Raw genomic sequence first — 22,348 nt, 5'->3', positions numbered from 1 at the left:
CCCATCCCGACACTCACACCCCCCTCCCACCCCGACACTCACACCCCCCTCCCACCCCGACACTCACACCCCCTCCCACCCCGACACTCACACCCCCCTCCACCCCGACACTCACACCCCCCTCCCACCCCGACACTCACACCCCCCCTCCCACCCCGACACTCACACCCCCCTCCCACCCCGACACTCACACCCCCCTCCCACCCCGACACTCACACCCCCCTCCCACCCCGACACTCACACCCCCCTCCCACCCCGACACTCACACCCCCCTCCCACCCCGACACTCACACCCCCCTCCCACCCCGACACTCACACCCCCCTCCCACCCCGACACTCACACCCCCCTCCCACCCCGACACTCACACCCCCCTCCCACCCCGACACTCACACCCCCCTCCCACCCCGACACTCACACCCCCCTCCCACCCCGACACTCACACCCCCCTCCCACCCCAACTCACACCCCCCTCCCACCCCGACACTCACACCCCCCTCCCACCCCGACACTCACACCCCCCTCCCACCCCGACACTCACACCCCCCTCCCACCCCGACCACTCACACCCCCCTCCCACCCCGACACTCACACCCCCCTCCCACCCCGACACTCACACCCCCCTCCCACCCCGACACTCACACCCCCCTCCCACCCCGACACTCACACCCCCCTCCCACCCCGACACTCACACCCCCCTCCCACCCCGACACTCACACCCCCCTCCCACCCCGACACTCACACCCCCCTCCCACCCCGACACTCACACCCCCCTCCCACCCCGACACTCACACCCCCCTCCCACCCCGACACTCACACCCCCCTCCCACCCCGACACTCACACCCCCCTCCCACCCCGACACTCACACCCCCCTCCCACCCCGACACTCACACCCCCCTCCCACCCCGACACTCACACCCCCCTCCCACCCCGACACTCACACCCCCCTCCCACCCCGACACTCACACCCCCCTCCCATCCCGACACTCACACCCCCCCTCCCACCCTGACACTCACACCCCCCTCCCACCCTGACACTCACACCCCTCTCCCACCCTGACACTCACACCCCCCTCCCACCCTGACACTCACACCCCCCTCCCATCCTGACACTCACACCCCCTCCACCCTGACACTCACACCCCCTCCCATCCTGACACTCACACCCCCCTCCCACCCTGACACTCACACCCCCCTCCCACCCTGACACTCACACCCCCCTCCCACCCTGACACTCACACCCCCCTCCCATCCTGACACTCACACCCCCCTCCCATCCTGACACTCACACCCCCCTCCCACCCTGACACTCACCACCCCCCTCCCACCCTGACACTCACACCCCCCTCCCATCCTGACACTCACACCCCCCTCCCATCCTGACACTCACACCCCCCTCCCATCCTGACACTCACACCCCCCTCCCATCCTGACACTCACACCCCCCTCCCCATCCTGACACTCACACCCCCCTCCACCCTGACACTCACACCCCCCTCCCACCCTGACACTCACACCCCCTCCCATCCTGACACTCACACCCCCCTCCACCCTGACACTCACACCCCCTGATACCCCCCCACTCTCACATTCACTCCCTGCCCCATCCTGATGCTCACTCCCCCGCCCCCCCCCCCCCATCCTGACACCCACCACTCTGACACTCCTTCAATCCTCCTATCCTGATGCTCACTCTCCCCTCCACACTTATTCCTCCCCCCTCCCGCCCTGATGCTCACTGCCCCCCCAAACTCTGATGCTCACTACCCAGGCGCCCTGATGTTCACTCACCCCCCCCCCTCGCCTGAACACTCACTGCCCCACCCCGTTCCCTCCAGCCAGCAGGTCTCACTGACGCTGCTCTGGAATTCATAACCAATCATTTCTCATTAAATCCTAACCAACATACCGGATATTCTGGGTAATCCTCACTGTCAGACGAATCGGAGATAAGGATCCCCCTACAAAACAAACATTTTTAACAGCTACAGCATGGGATCAGATAGCGTAACACTCCCTCTACACTGTCCCCATCAAACACTCCCAGGACAGGTACAGCACGGGTTAGATACAGAGTAAAGCTCCCTCTACACTGTCCCCATCAAACACTCCCAGGACAGGTACAGCACGGGGTTAGATACAGAGTAAAGCTCCCTCTACACTGTCCCCATCAAACACTCCCAGGACAGGTACAGCACGGGGTTAGATACAGAGTAAAGCTCCCTCTACACTCTCCCCATCAAACACTCCCAGGACAGGTACAGCACGGGGTTAGATACAGAGTAAAGCTCCCTCTACACTGTCCCCATCAAATGCTCCCAGGACAGGTACAGCACGGGGTTAGATACAGAGTAAAGCTCCCTCTACACTGTTCCCATCAAATGCTCCCAGGACAGGTACAGCACGGGGTTAGATACAGAGTAAAGCTCCCTCTACACTGTCCCCATCAAACACTCCCAGGACAGGTACAGCACGGGGTTAGATACAGAGTAAAGCTCCCTCTACACTGTCCCCCATCAAACACTCCCAGGACAGGTACAGCACGGAGTTAGATACAGAGTAAAGCTCCCTCTACACTGTCCCCCATCAAACACTCCCAGGACAGGTACAGCACGGGGTTAGATACAGAGTAAAGCTCCCTCTACACTGTCTCCCCATCAAACACTCCCAGGACAGGTACAGCACGGGGTTAGATACAGAGTAAAGCTCCCTCTACACTGTCCCCCATCAAACACTCCCAGGACAGGTACAGCACGGAGTTAGATACAGAGTAAAGCTCCCTCTACACTGTCCCCATCAAACACTGATGTGGATGTGCCGGCGTTGGACTGGGGTAAACACAGTAAAATGTCTGACAACACCAGGTTTTAGTCCAACCGATTTATTTGATAGTAAACGTACAAGCTTTCGAGGTTTCCCTCTTCGTCAGGTGAATGGGGAGTAAGGACGGTCACCTCAGCACCTCACTGTACCGCAAGCCTACAGACAATCTCACACTGCTCCACTTCTCCAGCTTCCACCCTAAACATGTTAAAGAAGCCATCCCCTATGGACAAGCCCTCCGCATACACAGGATTTGCTCAGATGAGGAGGATCGTGACAGACACCTCCGGACACTGAAAGATGCCCTCTTAAGAACAGGATATGGCGCTCGACTCATAGATTGACAGTTCCGATGCGCCACAGCGAAAAACCGCACCGATCTCCTCAGAAGACAAACACGGGACACAGTGCACAGAGTACCCTTCATCGTCCAGTACTTCCCCGGAGCGGAGAAGCTACGACATCTTCTCCGGAGTCTTCAACATATCATTGATGAAGACGAACATCTCACCAGGGCCATCCCCACACCCCCACTTCTTGCCTTCAGACAACCACACAACCTCAAACAGACCATTGTTCGCAGCAAACTACCCAGTCTTCAGGAGAACAGTGAACACAACACCACACAACCCTGCCACAGCAACCTCTGCAAGACGTGCCGGATCATCGACATGGATATCATCATCACACGTGAGAATACCGTCCACCAGGTACACGGTAAATACTCTTGCAACTCGGCCAACATTGTCTACCTGATACGTTGCAAGAAAGGATGTCCCGAAGCACGGTACATTGGGGAGACCATGCAGATGCTACGACAACGGATGAATGAACATCGCTCGACAATCACCAGGCAAGACTGTTCCCTTCCTGTTGGCGAACACTTCAGTGGTCACGGGCATTCAGCCTCTGACCTTCGGGTAAGCATTCTCCAAGGCGGCCTTCACGACACACGACAGCGCAGAGTCGCTGAGCAGAGACTGATAGCCAAGTTCCGCACGCATGAGGACAGTCTCAACAGGGATCTTGGGTTCATGTCACACTATCTGTAACCCCCGTGACTTGCCTGGGTTTGCAAAACCTCACTCACTGTGCTGTCTGGAGACAATACACATCTCTTTAACCTGTAATCAGTGCTCCTTCCACGCACATTGTCAGCCACTTTAGGACTTGAACAGCAAGTTAGGTGTAAAGATTCGCATTCTAATCAGTAATCTCTAAACTGTCTGTGCTTTATATGCTCTGTCCGAGGCCAGAACTCTCCATTCACCTGACGAAGAGGGAAACCTCAAAAGCTTGTGCGTTTACTATCAAATAAATCGGTTGGACTAAAACCTGGTGTTGTCAGACTTTTTACTGTGTTTACCCCATCAAACACTCCCAGGACAGGTACAGCACGGGGTTAGATACAGAGTAAAGCTCCCTCTACACCATCCCCATCAACACTCCCAGGACAGGTACAGCACGGGGTTAGATACAGAGTAAAGCTCCCTCTACACTGTCCCCCATCAAACACTCCCAGGACAGGTACAGCACGGGGTTAGATACAGAGTAAAGCTCCCTCTACACTCTCCCCCATCAAACACTCCCAGGACAGGTACAGCACGGGGTTAGATACAGAGTAAAGCTCCCTCCACACTCTCCCCCATCAAACACTCCCAGGACAGGTACAGCACGGGGTCAGATACAGAGTAAAGCTCTCTCCACACTCACCCCCATCAAACACTTCCAGGACAGGTACAGCACGGGGTTAAATACAGAGTAAAGCTCCCTCTACGCTGTCTCCATCAAACACTCCCAGGACAGGTACAGCACGGGGTTAGATACAGAGTAAAGCTCCCTCTACACTGTCCCCATCAAACACTCCCAGGACAGGTACAGCACGGAGTTAGATACAGAGTAAAGCTCCCTCCACACTCTCCCCCATCAAACACTCCCAGGACAGGTACAGCACGGGGTTAGATACAGAGTAAAGCTCCCTCTACGCTGTCTCCATCAAACACTCCCAGGACAGGTACAGCACGGGGTTAGATACAGAGTAAAGCTCCCTCTACACTGTCTCCATCAAACACTCCCAGGACAGGTACAGCACGGGGTCAGATACAGAGTAAAGCTCCCTCTACACTGTCCCCCATCAAACACTCCCAGGACAGGTACAGCACGGGGTTAGATACAGAGTAAAGCTCCCTCTACACTGTCCCCCATCAAACACTCCCAGGACAAGTACAGCACGGGGTTAGATACAGAGTAAAGCTCCCTCTACACTGTCCCCCATCAAACACTCCCAGGACAGGTACAGCACGGGGTTAGATACAGAGTAAAGCTCCCGCTACACTGTCCCCATCAAGCACTCCCAGGACAGGTACAGCACGGGGTTAGATACAGAGTAAAGCTCCCTCTACACCATCCCCATCAAACACTCCCAGGACAGGTACAGCACGGGGTTAGATACACAGTAAAGCTCCCTCTACACCATCCCCATCAAACACTCCCAGGACAGGTACAGCACGGGGTTAGATACAGAGTAAAGCTCCCTCTACACTGTCCCCCCATCAAACACTCCCAGGACAGGTACAGCACGGGGTTAGATACAGAGTAAAGCTCCCTCTACACTGTCCCCATCAAACACTCCCAGGACAGGTACAGCACGGGGTTAGATACAGAGCTAAGCTTCCTCGATATTGTCCCAAACAAACTTTCAGTGTCTGAAATAAATAGACACAGACTCAGTTGCACAGCACACTGTAGATTTTAAGGGTTTAGTATAAAATGACTTGTATTAGTAGAATGAAACAGGCAGAAAACCTGGTGGTTTAACTTGTAAAATAAACAAGCTGAAGAGAAAAGAAGTGGTGTCGGGATTAACCTTTAGTCCTGTCAGTAATATGACCGGACAGATTGCCTCAGACTGCACTAAGTGACAGTCTCCTGATTGGCTAAGTGAAGAATAACGGAGAGGATGTTAACAGGAATGTTGTAGAGATAAGGGGTGCTGCCAGCTGCCTGAAGTTGGTTTTTACCATCAGTACAAGGTGCTGACATCCTATCCTGTGACTGATGCTTTAAGTGGTGGGACAGTTGGGTAGGCCCATCTCCTGTGGGAAAGGCCAGATTACAGAGATTGGAGATGGAGCTGTGCTTGCCTTTTTGACCAATGGGGGTGCACAGGATTGCAGATTTTCTATGACAGATGGTTCGGTACAAGAGACTGCAAATGCCATCTTCTATTCCTTGGAAAAGTATTCAAAATTACCTGCACTACATTCCCGGATTTTTTAAACCAGGTCTGCTGCAATCTGGTAAGACATCAGGTTAGAATATTCCAGGGATATTCCTGCATAGGGGTTAGGCTCCTGATGGACAGAGGACAACGATTCCGCCAGAGTAATTACAGCAGTTGCAATTCCAAATAGCAAAACACACACAGCATTGCAGTATTCATCCAGGCGGATTTCAGCACTGCCTGAGTCACTTACCCATCCTGTATGTGACTCTGTCGGGCTCGCTTTGCAAGATGCTCCTCCTCATAGTCCAGTAACTCTCTCCTGACAGATCGATACACTGCAGGTCAGTAAAACATATCTCAGTTGACAAGGAACTCAAGGTGCCACAACAAAAAATAAGAAGATTGGTCTGAACTTCAGTTCGAGATAACTTTAATGAACTCATTACAGCAACTGTAATTTATACAGCACTGAGAAATCTTAACTAACCACAACTGGAAATACACCAGGAAATAAACCACTGAGAAACCTTAACTAACCACAGCTGGAAATACACCAGGAAATAAACCACTGAGAAACTTTAACTAACCACAACTGGAAATACACCAGGAAATAAACCACCGAGAAACCTTAACTAACCACAACTGCTATCTGTTTTTATATTCTGAGCTAGTTTACTCTCATAAACCATCTTACTTTTTTTAATGGCATTTTTTGTGGCTTTCTGCTGACCTTTAAACATTTCTCTATTCTCCAGTTTCCCATTAATCTTTGCCACTTTGTATGCATTTTCTTTCAATTTGATACCCTCCTTTATTTCCTTAGATATCCATGGCTGATCATCTCTTTTTCTACAGTCCTTCCTTATCACTGGTATATACTTTTGCTGAGCACTGTGACAAACCACTTTGAAAGTCCTCCACTGTTCCTCAATTGTCCCACCATGAAGTTTCTGCTCCCAGTATCCCATGGCCAATGCCTGCCTCATTCCATTGTAGTCTGTTTGTTTAAGCACAAAACGCTGGTATTGGATTTTACCTTCTCACGCTGCATCAGGATTTTAAATTCAATCATACTGTGATCACTTCTTCCGAGAGAATCCCTAACTGTAAGATCATTAATTTTTCCTGTCTCATTACACAGGACCAGATCTAGGATAGTTTGCTCCCTTGTAGATTCCATTACATACGGTTCAAGGAAGCTATCGCGGATACATTCTATGAACTCCTCCTCAAGGCTGCCTTGACTGACCTGGTTTGACCAATTCATACATAGATTAAAATCCCCCATGATAATTGCTCTACCATTTTCACATGCATCAGTTATTTCTTTGTTTATTTCTTGCTGCACTGTGATGTTATTATTTGATGGAAAGTAGACTTTGCCTATCAGTGAGATTTCCTCCTTCCTATTTCTAATTACCACCCAAACAAATTCAACCTTTTGTTTCCATAGCATTTATATAATCTCTCTCTACCGCCCTGATGTGGAGGTTTGCAGAATTTAGATCTCAGGCTGGGTCCTCAGTCTGGGCGGGTTCAGGTGTAGGTTCAATGGGCTTTAGACTGATTTCACAGGTCAGTGCAACATCGAGGGCCGAAGGGCCTGTACTGCGCTGTAATGTTCTACGTTCTAGATGGCTGAGTCGGGGCAAGCTAGCACTGAAGTTAGCCCCGGTGCTGGAGGAGATTTCAACTGATATGGGTTCACCTTCCCGTTCTCCATCCAGTGAGCCAGCTGAGGGGAGGTACAGGACCTATCTTCCCAAGCAGCCCCTCAGCCACTTCAGGAGTAAGATAACCCTCAGTGGCTCCGCTCACACATACACACACACGGAGAGCATGGGCCACCATCTGCAGAGCTCAGAGCTGCTGGGAAAGCAGCAACTTCAAACAGAGGCAGTAGGAAGCAGTAATCTTACCAGAGAGAGAGATCTGTGGAGCCTGAGGGCCCTCCCACACTCACCTCGATCCACCTGGATCCTGAAGGCATGCTTCTTCCTGCGGCCATAGTCAGAGCTATGTGGAGGAGAGAAAAACATTCACGTTGTCTAAACTCTCAATTCAGAAACAAGGACAAATAACTGCACCGACAGTAAACCCCAGAGTCAGCGAGGATATTCTTCCAATAAATGCAGTGGACTTCAATGCGGATAAATGTGTAGTGGTCCATTTTGGTGGGTCCAATGGGATGAAGGAGTACAATATCAAGGGTAAGACTCTTAGCATTGTTGAAGAGCAGAAGGATCTTGGGGTCTGGGTCCACAGGACTCTTAAATCGGCCTCGCAGGTGGAGGACGTGGTCAAGAAGGCATATGGTGTACTGGCCTTCATTAATCGAGGGATTGAGTTTAGGAGTCGGGAGGTAATGCTGCAACTTGTCAGACCCCACTCGGAGTACTGTGCGCAGTTCTGGTCACCTCACTACAAGAAGGATGTGGAAGCTATTGAAAGGGTGCAGAGGAGCAGGTACAGAGGAGATGTCAGGGGTAAGTTTTTCATTCAGAAGGTGGTGAGTGAGTGGAATTGGCTGCCGTTGGTGGTGGTAGAGGCGAACTCGCTGGGGTCTTTTAGAAGATTTCTGGATGAGTACATGGGATTTAATGGGATTGGAAGTTACAGATAGTTCTATGGCCTGGTAGGTGTGGATATGATCGGCGCAACTTGTGGGCCGAAGGGCCTGTTTGTGCTGTAGTGTTCTATGTTCTAAACACTTAACAGAACTATCCCAAAAGTCCTTCACATCCAAAACTCAGCCACACAGAATCCCTGGGATTGGCAATGCAATGGGAGTGGAGTCTGACCTGTACAATCGCTGGAGATCAGCTGCTAGCATTCCAATATCCACATACTGCTCACTGCTACTGCGCAGATACTGCAGAGGGGGGGAAAACAGAGGAACATTCAATTATTACTACAGAGAAAGACTTCACTACTCAGCCCTAACCTCTCCCCTCCACCCCTAATCCCCTCCCCTCGACCCACACCTTCGCCCCTCGACCCCTCACCCCAGCCCCCCGACCCAGCCCCCCCAACCCCCACCCCTAACACCCTCCCCTTGACCTTTCAACCCAGTCTCGTGACCCCTCATCGCAGCCCCTCGAACCCTCATCACAGCCCCTCGACCCCTCACCCCTGCCCCTTGACTCCTCACCATCTCTCAACTCATTCCTCACCCCTAACCCCCTTCCCCTCTCACCTCGACCCCCCCACCTCAGCCCCTCGACCTCTCACCCCAGCCGACCCTTCATCCCAGCCCCCCGACCCCTCAGCCCAGCCCCTCCACAACCCCTCATCCTTAACACCGTCGCCTTGACTCTTCATCCCAGCCCCTCAAACCCCAGCCTCTACACTCAACCCCTCACCCCTAACACCTTTGACCGCTCACCCCAACCCCTCGACCCCTCACCCCTGCCCCTTGACCCCTTACCATCTCTCACCTCATTCTCACCCTAATCCCCTTCCCTCGACACCTCACCCTCTCACCTCGACTCCCTATCCCAGCCCCTTGACCACTCACCCCAGCCCCCAACCCCTCGACCCCCACCTCATTCCCCAACCCCTCACCCAATCCCTCAACTCCTCAGCCCAGCCCTTGACCCCTCACCTTCTCCACTCGAACCCTCACCCCTAACCCCCCTCCCCTCAACCAATCACTCTCTCCCCTTGACCCCTCATCCTTAACCCCCTACCCTCGGCCCCTCACCCTAGCCTCTCGCTCCTCACCCCAGCCCCTCGACCCCTCACGCCTCAACCCAGCCTCACCCTGGCCCCTTGTTTCATCTCTCCCTCCACCTCCTTACCTGTTTAACTCTATGTTTGAGTCGAGTATCTCCCAGGTGTTCACCCCTGTTCCTCATTCCCCGTTCTCTTCCCCAGGCCCGGCCCTCTGGGTGGTAACAGATGATTGGAGATCCTTGCTCTGTACACAGACATTATAATCACACACACAGGAAACTGTCCCAAATTTCTCACATCTCCTCACATTCCAAACACTGAGGCCACATTTACAACTCCAAATTCACACAGTGAAATGGTGAATTCATACAGCTAATCTATAACCAGGTATATACCATGACGCTGTCTATGATATATAGTAACTATACACTGTAATATCCCAGTGCTCACCAATATGATCCATATTATGTCCTGTATATTATCTGTATCCTGATTTATCTCATCACATTAATTACATTAAGGGCCAGTACTGTCATTCCTGTTCACTATAATCCCCATCGACAATGCCCCAATTCTAAATCTTAAACATATCACCTTTGTCCTATAGCCTAGTTCAACATGCATACAGAATATTCAACATATAAGTAAACCTGTACCCTAAGCTCCAGCCCTATAGTTTGTGTTGTAATACATAGTAAACAGTTTACCGATACTTTATTCCCAAACTCTGGACAGATAAACATTCCCAGTTCCTCATCCGTCAGTCCACAGCTCAGCATGCTGTAGGGTAGTTCAGCGTGGATCAAGAGCACAGAACAGGGTCACAGCACGTGTTCTATATAACATACAGTCCCTGTGCCTTACAGCCTACTCCTACATATTCTGTATGATACACAGTATATATGTCCTATGTCCCAGTCCTGAATATACTATATGATATACAATACCTGTGCCCCATGGCCCAGTCCTATATATTCTGTACAGAATGTGTGCCCTATGTCCCAGTCATATATATTCCATACGACACATGGAAAACGAGCTGCAGTCCAGAAGCCAGTGTTGAGGATCGCGAGGTACTGAGGAAGGTGTCAAGGTCGCAGGAGTTACAGGCAGACAGGATGGTGGATTGAAGTGTATCTACTTCAATGCAAGGAGCATCAGGAATAAGGTAGGTGAACTTGGAGCGTGGATTGGTACTTGGGACTATGATGTTGTGGCCATTACAGAGACATGGTTAGAACAGGGACAAGAATGGTTGTTGGTAGTTCCAGGGTATAGGTGTTTCAGTAAGAGTAGGGAAGGTGGTAAAAGAGGTGGAGCAGTAGCATTGTTAATCAAGGATAGTTTAACAGCTGCCGAAAGGCATTTCGAGGGTGATCTGCCTACTGAGGTAATATGGGCTGAAGTTAGAAATAGGAAAGGATTGGTCACGTTGTTAGGAGTTTTCTATAGGCCCCCAAATAGTAATAGAGATGTGGAGGAGAAAATGGCAAAGCAGATTATGGATAGGTGTGGAGGTCACAGGACAGTTATCTATCATGGGCGACTTTAACTTTCCAAATATTGATTGGAACATTTATAGGCCGAATAGTTCAGACGGGGCACTTCTTTATACAGTGTGTGCAGGAGAGTTTCCTGACACAATATGTGGATAAGCTGACAAGAGGTGGAGCCACGTTGGATTTGGTACTGGATAATGAACCGGGCCAAGTGTTAGATTTGTTTGTGGGAGAACACTTTGGAGATAGTGACCACAATTCAGTGTCTTTCATTATTGCAGTGGAGAGGGATAGGGTCACACAGCAGGGTAAGGTTTATAATTGGGGCAGGGGTAATTATGATGTGATTAGGCAAGAATTAGGGAGCATAAGATTCGAACAGAAACTGTCAGGTATGGGCACAAATGAAAAGTGGAGCTTGTTCAAGGAACAAATACTGCATGTCTTTGATAGGTATGCCCCTGTCAGGCAGGGAGGAAATGGCCGAATGAGGGAACCATGGTTTACAAAGGAGGTTGAATATCTTGTCAAGAGGGAAAAGGAACCGTATGTAAGGATGAGAAAACAAGGTTCAGTTGGGTTGCTTGAGGGTTACAAAGTAGCAAGGAATGAGTTAAAAAAAAGAGTTTAGGAGAGCTAGAAGGGGGCATGAGAAGTCCTTGGCTGGTCGGATCAGGGAAAACCTCAAGGCTTTTTACCCTTATGTGAGAAATAAAAGAATGACCAGGGTGAGGTTAGGGCCAGTCAAGGATAGTAGTGGGAACTTATGCATGGAGTCGGAAGAGATGGGCGAGGCGTGGAATGAATACTTTTCTTCAGTGTTCACTAAGGAGAGGGGCCATGTTTTTGAGGATGAGAGTGTGATACAGGCTGATAGGATGGAGGAGGTAGATAGAAATAGGAAGAACATAGAAAAACTACAGCACAAACAGGCCCTTCGGCCCACAAGTTGCACCAATGGTATCCATACCTACTAGACTTACCTATAACCCTCAATTCTATTAAGTCCCATGTACGCATCCAGAAGTCTCTTAAAAGACCCAATCGAATTTGCCTCCACCACCATCAACGGCAGCCAATTCCACTCACCCACCACCCTCTGAGTGAAAAACTTACCCCTGACATCTCCTCTGTACCTACTCCCCAGCACCTTAAACCTGTGTCCTCTCGTAGCAACCATTTCAGCCCTGGGAAAAAGCCTCTGAGAATCCACCCAACCTATAGCTTATACACTTCTATCAGGTCGCCTCTCATCCTTCGTCTCTCCAGGGAGAAGAGACCTAGCTCCCTCAACCTATCTTCATAAGGCATGCCTCCCAATCCAGGCAACATCCTTGTAAATCTCCTTTGCACCCTTTCAACAGCTTCCACATCCTTCCTGTAATGAGGCAACCAGAACTGCGCACAGTACTCCAAATGAGGCCTGACAAGGGTCTTATAAAGTTGCAGTATTATCTCCCGACTCCTAAACTCAATCCCTCGATTGATGAAGGCTAGTAAACCATACGCCTTCTTAACCACATGCTCCACCTGCGAGGCCAATTTAAGAGTCCTATGGACCAGGCCCCAAGGTCCTTTTGATCCTCTACAGTGCTAAGAGTCTTACCCTTGATATTGTACTCCTTCATCCCATTTGACCTGCCAAAATGGACCACTACACATTTAACCGCATTGAAGTCCATCTGCCACTTCTCCACCCAGTCTTGCATCCTATCTATGTCACGCTGCAACCTCTGACATCCCTCCAAACTATCCACAACACCACCAACCTTTGTGTTGTCAGCAAACTTACCAACCCATCCCTCTACTTCCTCATCCAGGTCATTTATGAAAATTACAAACAGCAAGGGTCCTAGAACAGATCCCTGGGGCACTCCATTGGCGATTGACCTCCATGTAGAAAAAGACCCATCCACAACCACTCTCTGTCTTCTGCAGCCAAGCCAGTCTGGATCCACAAGGCAACAGCCCCTTGGATCCCATGCCCTCTCACCTTCTCAAGAAGCCTTGCATCAGGGACCTTATCGAATGCCTTGCTGAAGTCCATATAAACCTCATCTACCGCTCTTCCTTCGTCAATGTATTTAGTCACATTTTCAAAGGCCTCAGCCAGGCTCGTAAGGCACGACCTGCCCTTGACAAAGCCGTGCTGACTACTACTGAGCGTACTAAACTTCTCTAAATGTTCATAAATCCTGTCCCTCAGTATCCTCTCCATCAACTTACCAACCACTGAGGTTAGACTCACTGGTCGGTAATTTCCTGGGCTATTCCTATTCCCTTTCTTGAATATAGGAATCACATCCACAATCCTCCAATCCTCCAGAACCTCTCCCGTCTCCATCAACGACGCAAAGATCATCACCAGAGGCTCTGCAACCTCTTCCCTCGCCTCCCACAGTAACCTGGGGTACATCCCATCCAGTCCCGGTGATTTATCTATCTTGATGCTATTCAAAACTTCCAACACATCCTCTTTCTTAATGTCCACATACTCAAGCTTTTCAGTCCGCTGCAAGCCTGCAGTACAACCACCCAGATCTTTTTCAACCGTGAATACCGAGGTAAAGTATTCATTAAGCACCTCTGCTATTTTTTACCGGTTCTATACAAACTTTCCCACCTTCACATTTTATAGGTCCTATTCCTTCACATCTCATCCTTTTAATCTTCACATATTTGTAGAACGCCTTAGGGTTCTCCTTAATCTTACCTGCCAAGGCCTTCTCATGACCCCTTTTGGCTCTCCCAATTTCCTTCTGAAGTTCCTTCCTACAAGCTGTATACCCCTCTAGATCCCTATCATTGCCTAGCTCTCTGAACCTTTTGTACGCTTTACTTTTCTTTTTGACTAGGTTCATTATAACTTTCGATAACCACGGTTCCCGTAACGTACCAAAACCTCCCTGTCTCATCGGAACATTGTTGTGCAGAACTCCAGACAAACATTCCTTGAAAATCTGCCACCTTACCTCGGTACTTTTTCCTGAGAATACCTCCTTCCAACTTACTCATCTAAGTTCCTGCCTGATGGCTTCATATTTCCCCTTACTCTAGATAAACACTTTCCTAGCTTGCCTGATCCTATCTCTTTCCAATGCTAGTGTAAAGGAGATAGAGTTATGATCACTGTCCCCAAGATGGTCTCCCACTGAGAGATCCATCACCTGTCCTGGTTCATTAGCCAGCACCAGATCAAGCACAGCCTCTCCTCTTGTAGGCTTATCCACGTACTGTGTCAGGAAACCTTCCTGAACACACCTAACAAACTCTTCCCCATCCAAACCCCTTACCCTAGGGATATTCCAGTCAATGTTTGGGAAATTAAAGTCTCCAGGTTTGTTATTATTTTATAATATTTATTATTTTATAATATTTTATTTTGTTAATATTTTACCCAGGTCCTAGATGTTCTGAGGGAAGATGCATGAGCAATTTTGAAAAACCTGAGGATCGATAAGTCGCCTGGGCCAGATGGGATACATCCTAGGGTATTTTGGGAGGCAAGGGATGAGATTGCGGAGGCTTTAACTTTGATCTCTGGGTCCTCATTATCCGTGGGGTTTGTGCTTGAGGACTGGAGCGTGGCAAATGTTGTTCCTCTTTTCAAGAAAGGAAATAGGGATGACCCTGGTAATTATAGGCTGGTCAGTCTTACTTTGGTGGTCGGTAAGTTAATGGAAAAGGTCCTGAGGGATAGGATTTATGACCATTTGGAAAGGTGCAGCTTAATCCAGGAAAGTCAGCATGGATTCATGACGGGTAAGCCCTGCCTCACAAATTTGAGTGAATTCTTTGAGGAGGTAACTAAATGTGTAGCTGAAGGTAGAGCAGTTGATGTCGTATACATGGATTTTAGTAAGGTGTTTGATAAGGTTCCCCATGGTAGGCTCATGAAGAAAATAAGGGTGTGTGGCATAGAAGGAAATTTGGCTGATTGAATAAGTAATTGGCTGTGTCACAGAAGACAGAGGGTGGTGGAGGAGGGAAAATTTTTCAGACTGGAGGCCAGTTACCAGCCGTGTACCACAGGGGTCTGTACTGGGTCCTCTGCTATTTATGATTTTTATCAATGACTTGGAAGAGGGTGCTGAAGGGTGGGTTAGTAAATTTGCTGACGACACCAAGATTGGTGGAATAATGGATAAGGTGGAGGGCTTTTGTAGGCTGCAAAGAGACATTGATAGGATGCGGAGCTGGGCCAAAAAGTGGCAGATGGAGTTTGACCCTGATAAGTGCGAGATAGTTCATTTTGGTCGGTCAAATTTGAATGTGGAATACAGGGTCAATGGCAGCGTTCTGAGGAATGTGGAGGAACAGAGAGATCTTGGGAATCATTCCACAGATCTCTGAAGGTTGCCACTCAACTGGATAGAGCCATGAAGAAGGCTTATAGTGTGTTCACGTTTATTAACAGGGGGTTTGAGTTTAAGAGCCGTGCGGTTATGCTGCAACTATACAGGACCTTGGTGAGACCACATTTGGAAATTGTGTGCAATTCTGGTCACCTCACTATAAGAAGGATGTGGAAGCATTGGAGAGAGTGCAGGAGATTTACCAGGATGCTGCCTGGTTTGGAGGGTAGGTCTTATGAGGAAAGGTTGAGGGAGCTGGGGCTTTTCTCTTTACAGCGGAGGAGGATGAGAGGTGACTTAATAGAAGTTTATAAGATGATGAGGGGGATAGATAGAGTGAACGTGCAGAGACTATTTCCTCAGGTTGGTGTAGCTGTTACAAGGGGGCATAACTATAAGGTTCATGGTGGGAGATATAGGAGGGGTGTCCCAGGTTCTATTCTCAGAGTGGTTGGGGTGTGGAATAGACTGCCTGCTGTGATAGTGGAGTTGGACACTTCAGGAACTCTCACGTGGTTATTGGATAGTCACATGGAGCTCACCAGAATGATAGGGAGTGGGATAGCTTGATCTTGGGTTTGGACACAGCTCGGCACAACATTGAGGGCCGAAGGGCCTGTACTGTGCTATATTGTTCTATGTTCTATACACATTACCTGTGTCCTATGGCCCAGTCTATATATTCTATATGATATACAGTACCTGTGCCCTATGTCCCAGTCCTATATATTTTATATGATATACAGTACCCGTGCCCTATGTCCCAGTCTATATATTCTATATGATATACAGTACCCGTGCCCTATGTCCCAGTCTATATATTCTATATGATATACAGTACCCGTGCCCTATGTCCCAGTCTATATATTCTATATGATATACAGTACCCGTGCCCTATGTCCCAGTCTATATATTCTATATGATATACAGTACCCGTGCCCTATGTCCCAGTCTATATATTCTATATGATATACAGTACCCGTGCCCTATGGCCCAGTCTATATATTCTATATGATATACAGTACCCGTGCCCTATGTCCCAGTCTATATATTCTATATGATATACAGTACCCGTGCCCTATGTCCCAGTCTATATATTCTATATGATATACAGTACCCGTGTCCTATGTCTCAGTCCTATATATTCTATATGATATACAGTACCCGTGCCCTATGTCCCAGTCTATATATTCTATATGATATACAGTACCTGTGCCCTATGTCCCAGTCTATATATTCTATATGATATACAGTACCTGTGTCCTATGTCTCAGTCCTATATATTCTATATGATATACAGTACCCGTGCCCTATGTCCCAGTCTATATATTCTATATGATATACAGTACCCGTGCCCTATGTCCCAGTCTATATATTCTATATGATATACAGTACCTGTGCCCTATGTCCCAGTCTATATATTCTATATGATATACAGTACCCGTGCCCTATGTCCCAGTCTATATATTCTATATGATATACAGTACCCGTGCCCTATGTCCCAGTCTATATATTCTATATGATATACAGTACCTGGGTCCTATATCTCAGTCCTATATATTCTATATGATATACAGTACCCGTGCCCTATGTCCCAGTCTATATATTCTATATGATATACAGTACCCGTGCCCTATGTCCCAGTCTATATATTCTATATGATATACAGTACCCGTGCCCTATGTCCCAGTCTATATATTCTATATGATATACAGTACCCGTGCCCTATGTCCCAGTCTATATATTCTATATGATATACAGTACCCGTGCCCTATGTCCCAGTCTATATATTCTATATGATATACAGTACCCGTGCCCTATGTCCCAGTCTATATATTCTATATGATATACAGTACCCGTGCCCTATGTCCCAGTCTATATGATATACAGTACCTGGGTCCTATATCTCAGTCCTATATATTCTATATGATATACAGTACCCGTGCCCTATGTCCCAGTCTATATATTCTATATGATATACAGTACCCGTGCCCTATGTCCCAGTCTATATATTCTATATGATATACAGTACCCGTGCCCTATGTCCCAGTCTATATATTCTATATGATATACAGTACCCGTGCCCTATGTCCCAGTCTATATATTCTATATGATATACAGTACCCGTGCCCTATGTCCCAGTCTATATATTCTATATGATATACAGTACCCGTGCCCTATGTCCCAGTCCTATATATTCTATATGATATACAGTACCCGTGCCCTATGTCCCAGTCTATATATTCTATATGATATACAGTACCCGTGCCCTATGTCCCAGTCTATATATTCTATATGATATACAGTACCCGTGCCCTATGGCCCAGTCTATATATTCTATATGATATACAGTACCCGTGCCCTATGGCCCAGTCTATATATTCTATATGATATACAGTACCCGTGCCCTATGTCCCAGTCTATATATTCTATATGATATACAGTACCCGTGCCCTATGTCCCAGTCTATATATTCTATATGATATACAGTACCCGTGCCCTATGTCCCAGTCTATATATTCTATATGATATACAGTACCCGTGCCCTATGTCCCAGTCTATATATTCTATATGATATACAGTACCCGGGTCCTATATCACAGTCCTATATATTCTATATGATATACAGTACCCGTGCCCTATGTCCCAGTCTATATATTCTATATGATATACAGTACCCGTGCCCTATGTCCCAGTCTATATATTCTATATGATATACAGTACCCGTGCCCTATGTCCCAGTCTATATATTCTATTTGATATACAGTACCTGGGTCCTATATCTCAGTCCTATATATTCTATATGATACACAGTACCCGTGCCCTATGTCCCAGTCTATATATTCTATATGATATACAGTACCCGTACCCTATGGCCCAGTCTATATATTCTATACGATATACAGTACCCGTGACCTATGGCCCAGTCTATATATTCTATATGATATACAGTACCCGTGCCCTATGTCCCAGTCTATATATTCTATATGATATACAGTACCCGTGCCCTATGTCCCAGTCTATATATTCTATATGATATACAGTACCCGTGCCCTATGTCCCAGTCTATATATTCTATATGATATACAGTACCCGTGCCCTATGTCCCAGTCTATATATTCTATATGATATACAGTACCCGTGCCCTATGTCCCAGTCTATATATTCTATATGATAAACAGTACCCGTGCCCTATGTCCCAGTCTATATATTCTATATGATATACAGTACCTGGGTCCTATATCTCAGTCCTATATATTCTATATGATATACAGTACCCGTGCCCTATGTCCCAGTCTATATATTCTATATGATATACAGTACCCGTGCCCTATGTCCCAGTCTATATATTCTATATGATGTACAGTACCCGTGCCCTATGTCCCAGTCTATATATTCTATATGATATACAGTACCCGTGCCCTATGGCCCAGTCTATATATTCTATATGATGTACATTACCTGTGTCCTATGCCCCAGTCTATATATTCTATATGATATACAGTACCCGTGCCCTATGTCCCAGTCTATATATTCTATATGATATACAGTACCCGTGCCCTATGTCCCAGTCTATATATTCTATATGATATACAGTACCCGTGCCCTATGTCCCAGTCTATATATTCTATATGATGCACAGTACCCGTGCCCTATGTCCCAGTCTATATATTCTATATGATATACAGTACCTGTGCCCTATGGCCCAGTCTATATATTCCATATGATATACAGTACCTGTGCCCTATGTCCCAGTCTATATATTCTATATGATATACAGTACCTGGGTCCTATATCTCAGTCCTATATATTCTATATGATATACAGTACCCGTGCCCTATGTCCCAGTCTATATATTCTATATGATATACAGTACCCGTGCCCTATGTCCCAGTCTATATATTCTATATGATATACAGTACCTGTGCCCTATGTCCCAGTCTATATATTCTATATGATATACAGTACCCGTGCCCTATGTCCCAGTCTATATATTCTATATGATATACAGTACCTGGGTCCTAAATCTCAGTCCTATATATTCTATATGATATACAGTACCCGTGCCCTATGTCCCAGTCTATATATTCTATATGATATACAGTACCCGTGCCCTATGGCCCAGTCTATATATTCTATATGATATACAGTACCCGTGCCCTATGGCCCAGTCTATATATTCTATATGATATACAGTACCCGTGCCCTATGTCCCAGTCTATATATTCTATATGATATACAGTACCCGTGCCCTATGTCCCAGTCTATATATTCTATATGATATACAGTACCCGTGCCCTATGTCCCAGTCTATATATTCTATATGATATACAGTACCCGTGCCCTATGTCCCAGTCTATATATTCTATATGATATACAGTACCCGTGCCCTATGGCCCAGTCTATATATTCTATATGATATACAGTACCCGTGCCCTATGTCCCAGTCTATATATTCTATATGATATACAGTACCCGTGCCCTATGTCCCAGTCTATATATTCTATATGATATACAGTACCCGTGTCCTATGTCCCAGTCTATATATTCTATATGATATACAGTACCCGTGCCCTATGTCCCAGTCTATATATTCTATATGATATACAGTACCCGTGCCCTATGGCCCAGTCTATATATTCTATATGATATACAGTACCCGTGCCCTATGGCCCAGTCTATATATTCTATATGATATACAGTACCCGTGCCCTATGTCCCAGTCTATATATTCTATATGATATACAGTACCCGTGCCCTATGTCCCAGTCTATATATTCTATATGATATACAGTACCCGTGCCCTATGTCCCAGTCTATATATTCTATATGATATACAGTACCCGTGCCCTATGTCCCAGTCTATATATTCTATATGATATACAGTACCCGTGCCCTATGGCCCAGTCTATATATTCTATATGATATACAGTACCCGTGCCCTATGTCCCAGTCTATATATTCTATATGATATACAGTACCCGTGCCCTATGTCCCAGTCTATATATTCTATATGATATACAGTACCCGTGCCCTATGTCCCAGTCTATATATTCTATATGATATACAGTACCCGTGCCCTATGTCCCAGTCTATATATTCTATATGATATACAGTACCCGTGCCCTATGTCCCAGTCTATATATTCTATATGATATACAGTACCCGTGCCCTATGTCCCAGTCTATATATTCTATACGATATACAGTACCCGTGTCCTATGTCCCAGTCTATATATTCTATACGATATACAGTACCCGTGCCCTATGTCCCAGTCTATATATTCTATACGATATACAGTACCCGTGCCCTATGGCCCAGTCTATATATTCTATATGATATACAGTACCCGTGCCCTATGGCCCAGTCTATATATTCTATATGATATACAGTACCCGTGCCCTATGTCCCAGTCTATATATTCTATATGATATACAGTACCCGTGCCCTATGTCCCAGTCTATATATTCTATATGATATACAGTACCCGTGCCCTATGTCCCAGTCTATATATTCTATATGATATACAGTACCCGTGCCCTATGTCCCAGTCTATATATTCTATATGATATACAGTACCCGTGCCCTATGTCCCAGTCTATATATTCTATATGATATACAGTACCCGTGCCCTATGTCCCAGTCCTATATATTCTATATGATATACAGTACCCGTGCCCTATGTCCCAGTCTATATATTCTATATGATATACAGTACCTGGGTCCTAAATCTCAGTCCTATATATTCTATATGATATACAGTACCCGTGCCCTATGTCCCAGTCTATATATTCTATATGATATACAGTACCCGTGCCCTATGTCCCAGTCTATATATTCTATATGATATACAGTACCCGTGCCCTATGTCCCAGTCTATATATTCTATATGATATACAGTACCCGTGCCCTATGGCCCAGTCTATATATTCTATATGATATACAGTACCCGTGCCCTATGTCCCAGTCTATATATTCTATATGATATACAGCACCCGTGCCCTATGTCCCAGTCTATATATTCTATATGATATACAGTACCCGTGCCCTATGGCCCAGTCTATATATTCTATATGATATACAGTACCCGTGCCCTATGTCCCAGTCTATATATTCTATATGATATACAGTACCCGTGCCCTATGTCCCAGTCTATATATTCTATATGATATACAGTACCCGTGTCCTATGTCCCAGTCTATATATTCTATATGATATACAGTACCCGTGCCCTATGTCCCAGTCTATATATTCTATATGATATACAGTACCCGTGCCCTATGGCCCAGTCTATATATTCTATATGATATACAGTACCCGTGCCCTATGGCCCAGTCTATATATTCTATATGATATACAGTACCCGTGCCCTATGTCCCAGTCTATATATTCTATATGATATACAGTACCCGTGCCCTATGTCCCAGTCTATATATTCTATATGATATACAGTACCCGTGCCCTATGTCCCAGTCTATATATTCTATATGATATACAGTACCTGGGTCCTATATCTCAGTCCTATATATTCTATATGATATACAGTACCCGTGCCCTATGTCCCAGTCTATATATTCTATATGATATACAGTACCCGTGCCCTATGTCCCAGTCTATATATTCTATATGATATACAGTACCCGTGCCCTATGTCCCAGTCTATATATTCTATATGATATACAGTACCCGTGCCCTATGTCCCAGTCTATATATTCTATACGATATACAGTACCCGTGCCCTATGTCCCAGTCTATATATTCTATATGATA

At 46.9% G+C, this 22,348-nt stretch overlaps 1 protein-coding gene across 1 annotated transcript in view; it reads right to left on the bottom strand.

The window, feature by feature from the left end:
- Positions 1-1,908: 1,908 nt before the first annotated feature.
- LOC145340041 (nuclear valosin-containing protein-like) overlaps positions 1,909-22,348 on the bottom strand; it is a gene marked incomplete at its 3' end in the record, with an annotated part of 20,737 nt that continues 297 nt past the window's right edge. Inside the window, exons 2-6 of the mRNA XM_080184461.1 lie at positions 9,849-9,967; positions 8,850-8,920; positions 8,012-8,064; positions 6,299-6,383; positions 1,909-1,960 (exon numbers count right to left, since the gene is read on the bottom strand). Of these exons, the coding sequence (XP_080040587.1) occupies positions 1,909-1,960; positions 6,299-6,383; positions 8,012-8,064; positions 8,850-8,920; positions 9,849-9,905 (318 nt within the window). The remainder of the gene's footprint in view (positions 1,961-6,298; positions 6,384-8,011; positions 8,065-8,849; positions 8,921-9,848; positions 9,968-22,348) is intronic.

Source organism: Carcharhinus amblyrhynchos, unplaced genomic scaffold, assembly GCF_965287045.1.
Source record: "Carcharhinus amblyrhynchos unplaced genomic scaffold, sCarAmb.v2.hapA scaffold_736, whole genome shotgun sequence".
Taxonomy (NCBI): domain Eukaryota; kingdom Metazoa; phylum Chordata; class Chondrichthyes; order Carcharhiniformes; family Carcharhinidae; genus Carcharhinus; species Carcharhinus amblyrhynchos.
The sequence above is the reverse complement of the archived record's forward strand: the minus strand, read 5'-3'. Positions and strand labels throughout refer to the sequence as shown.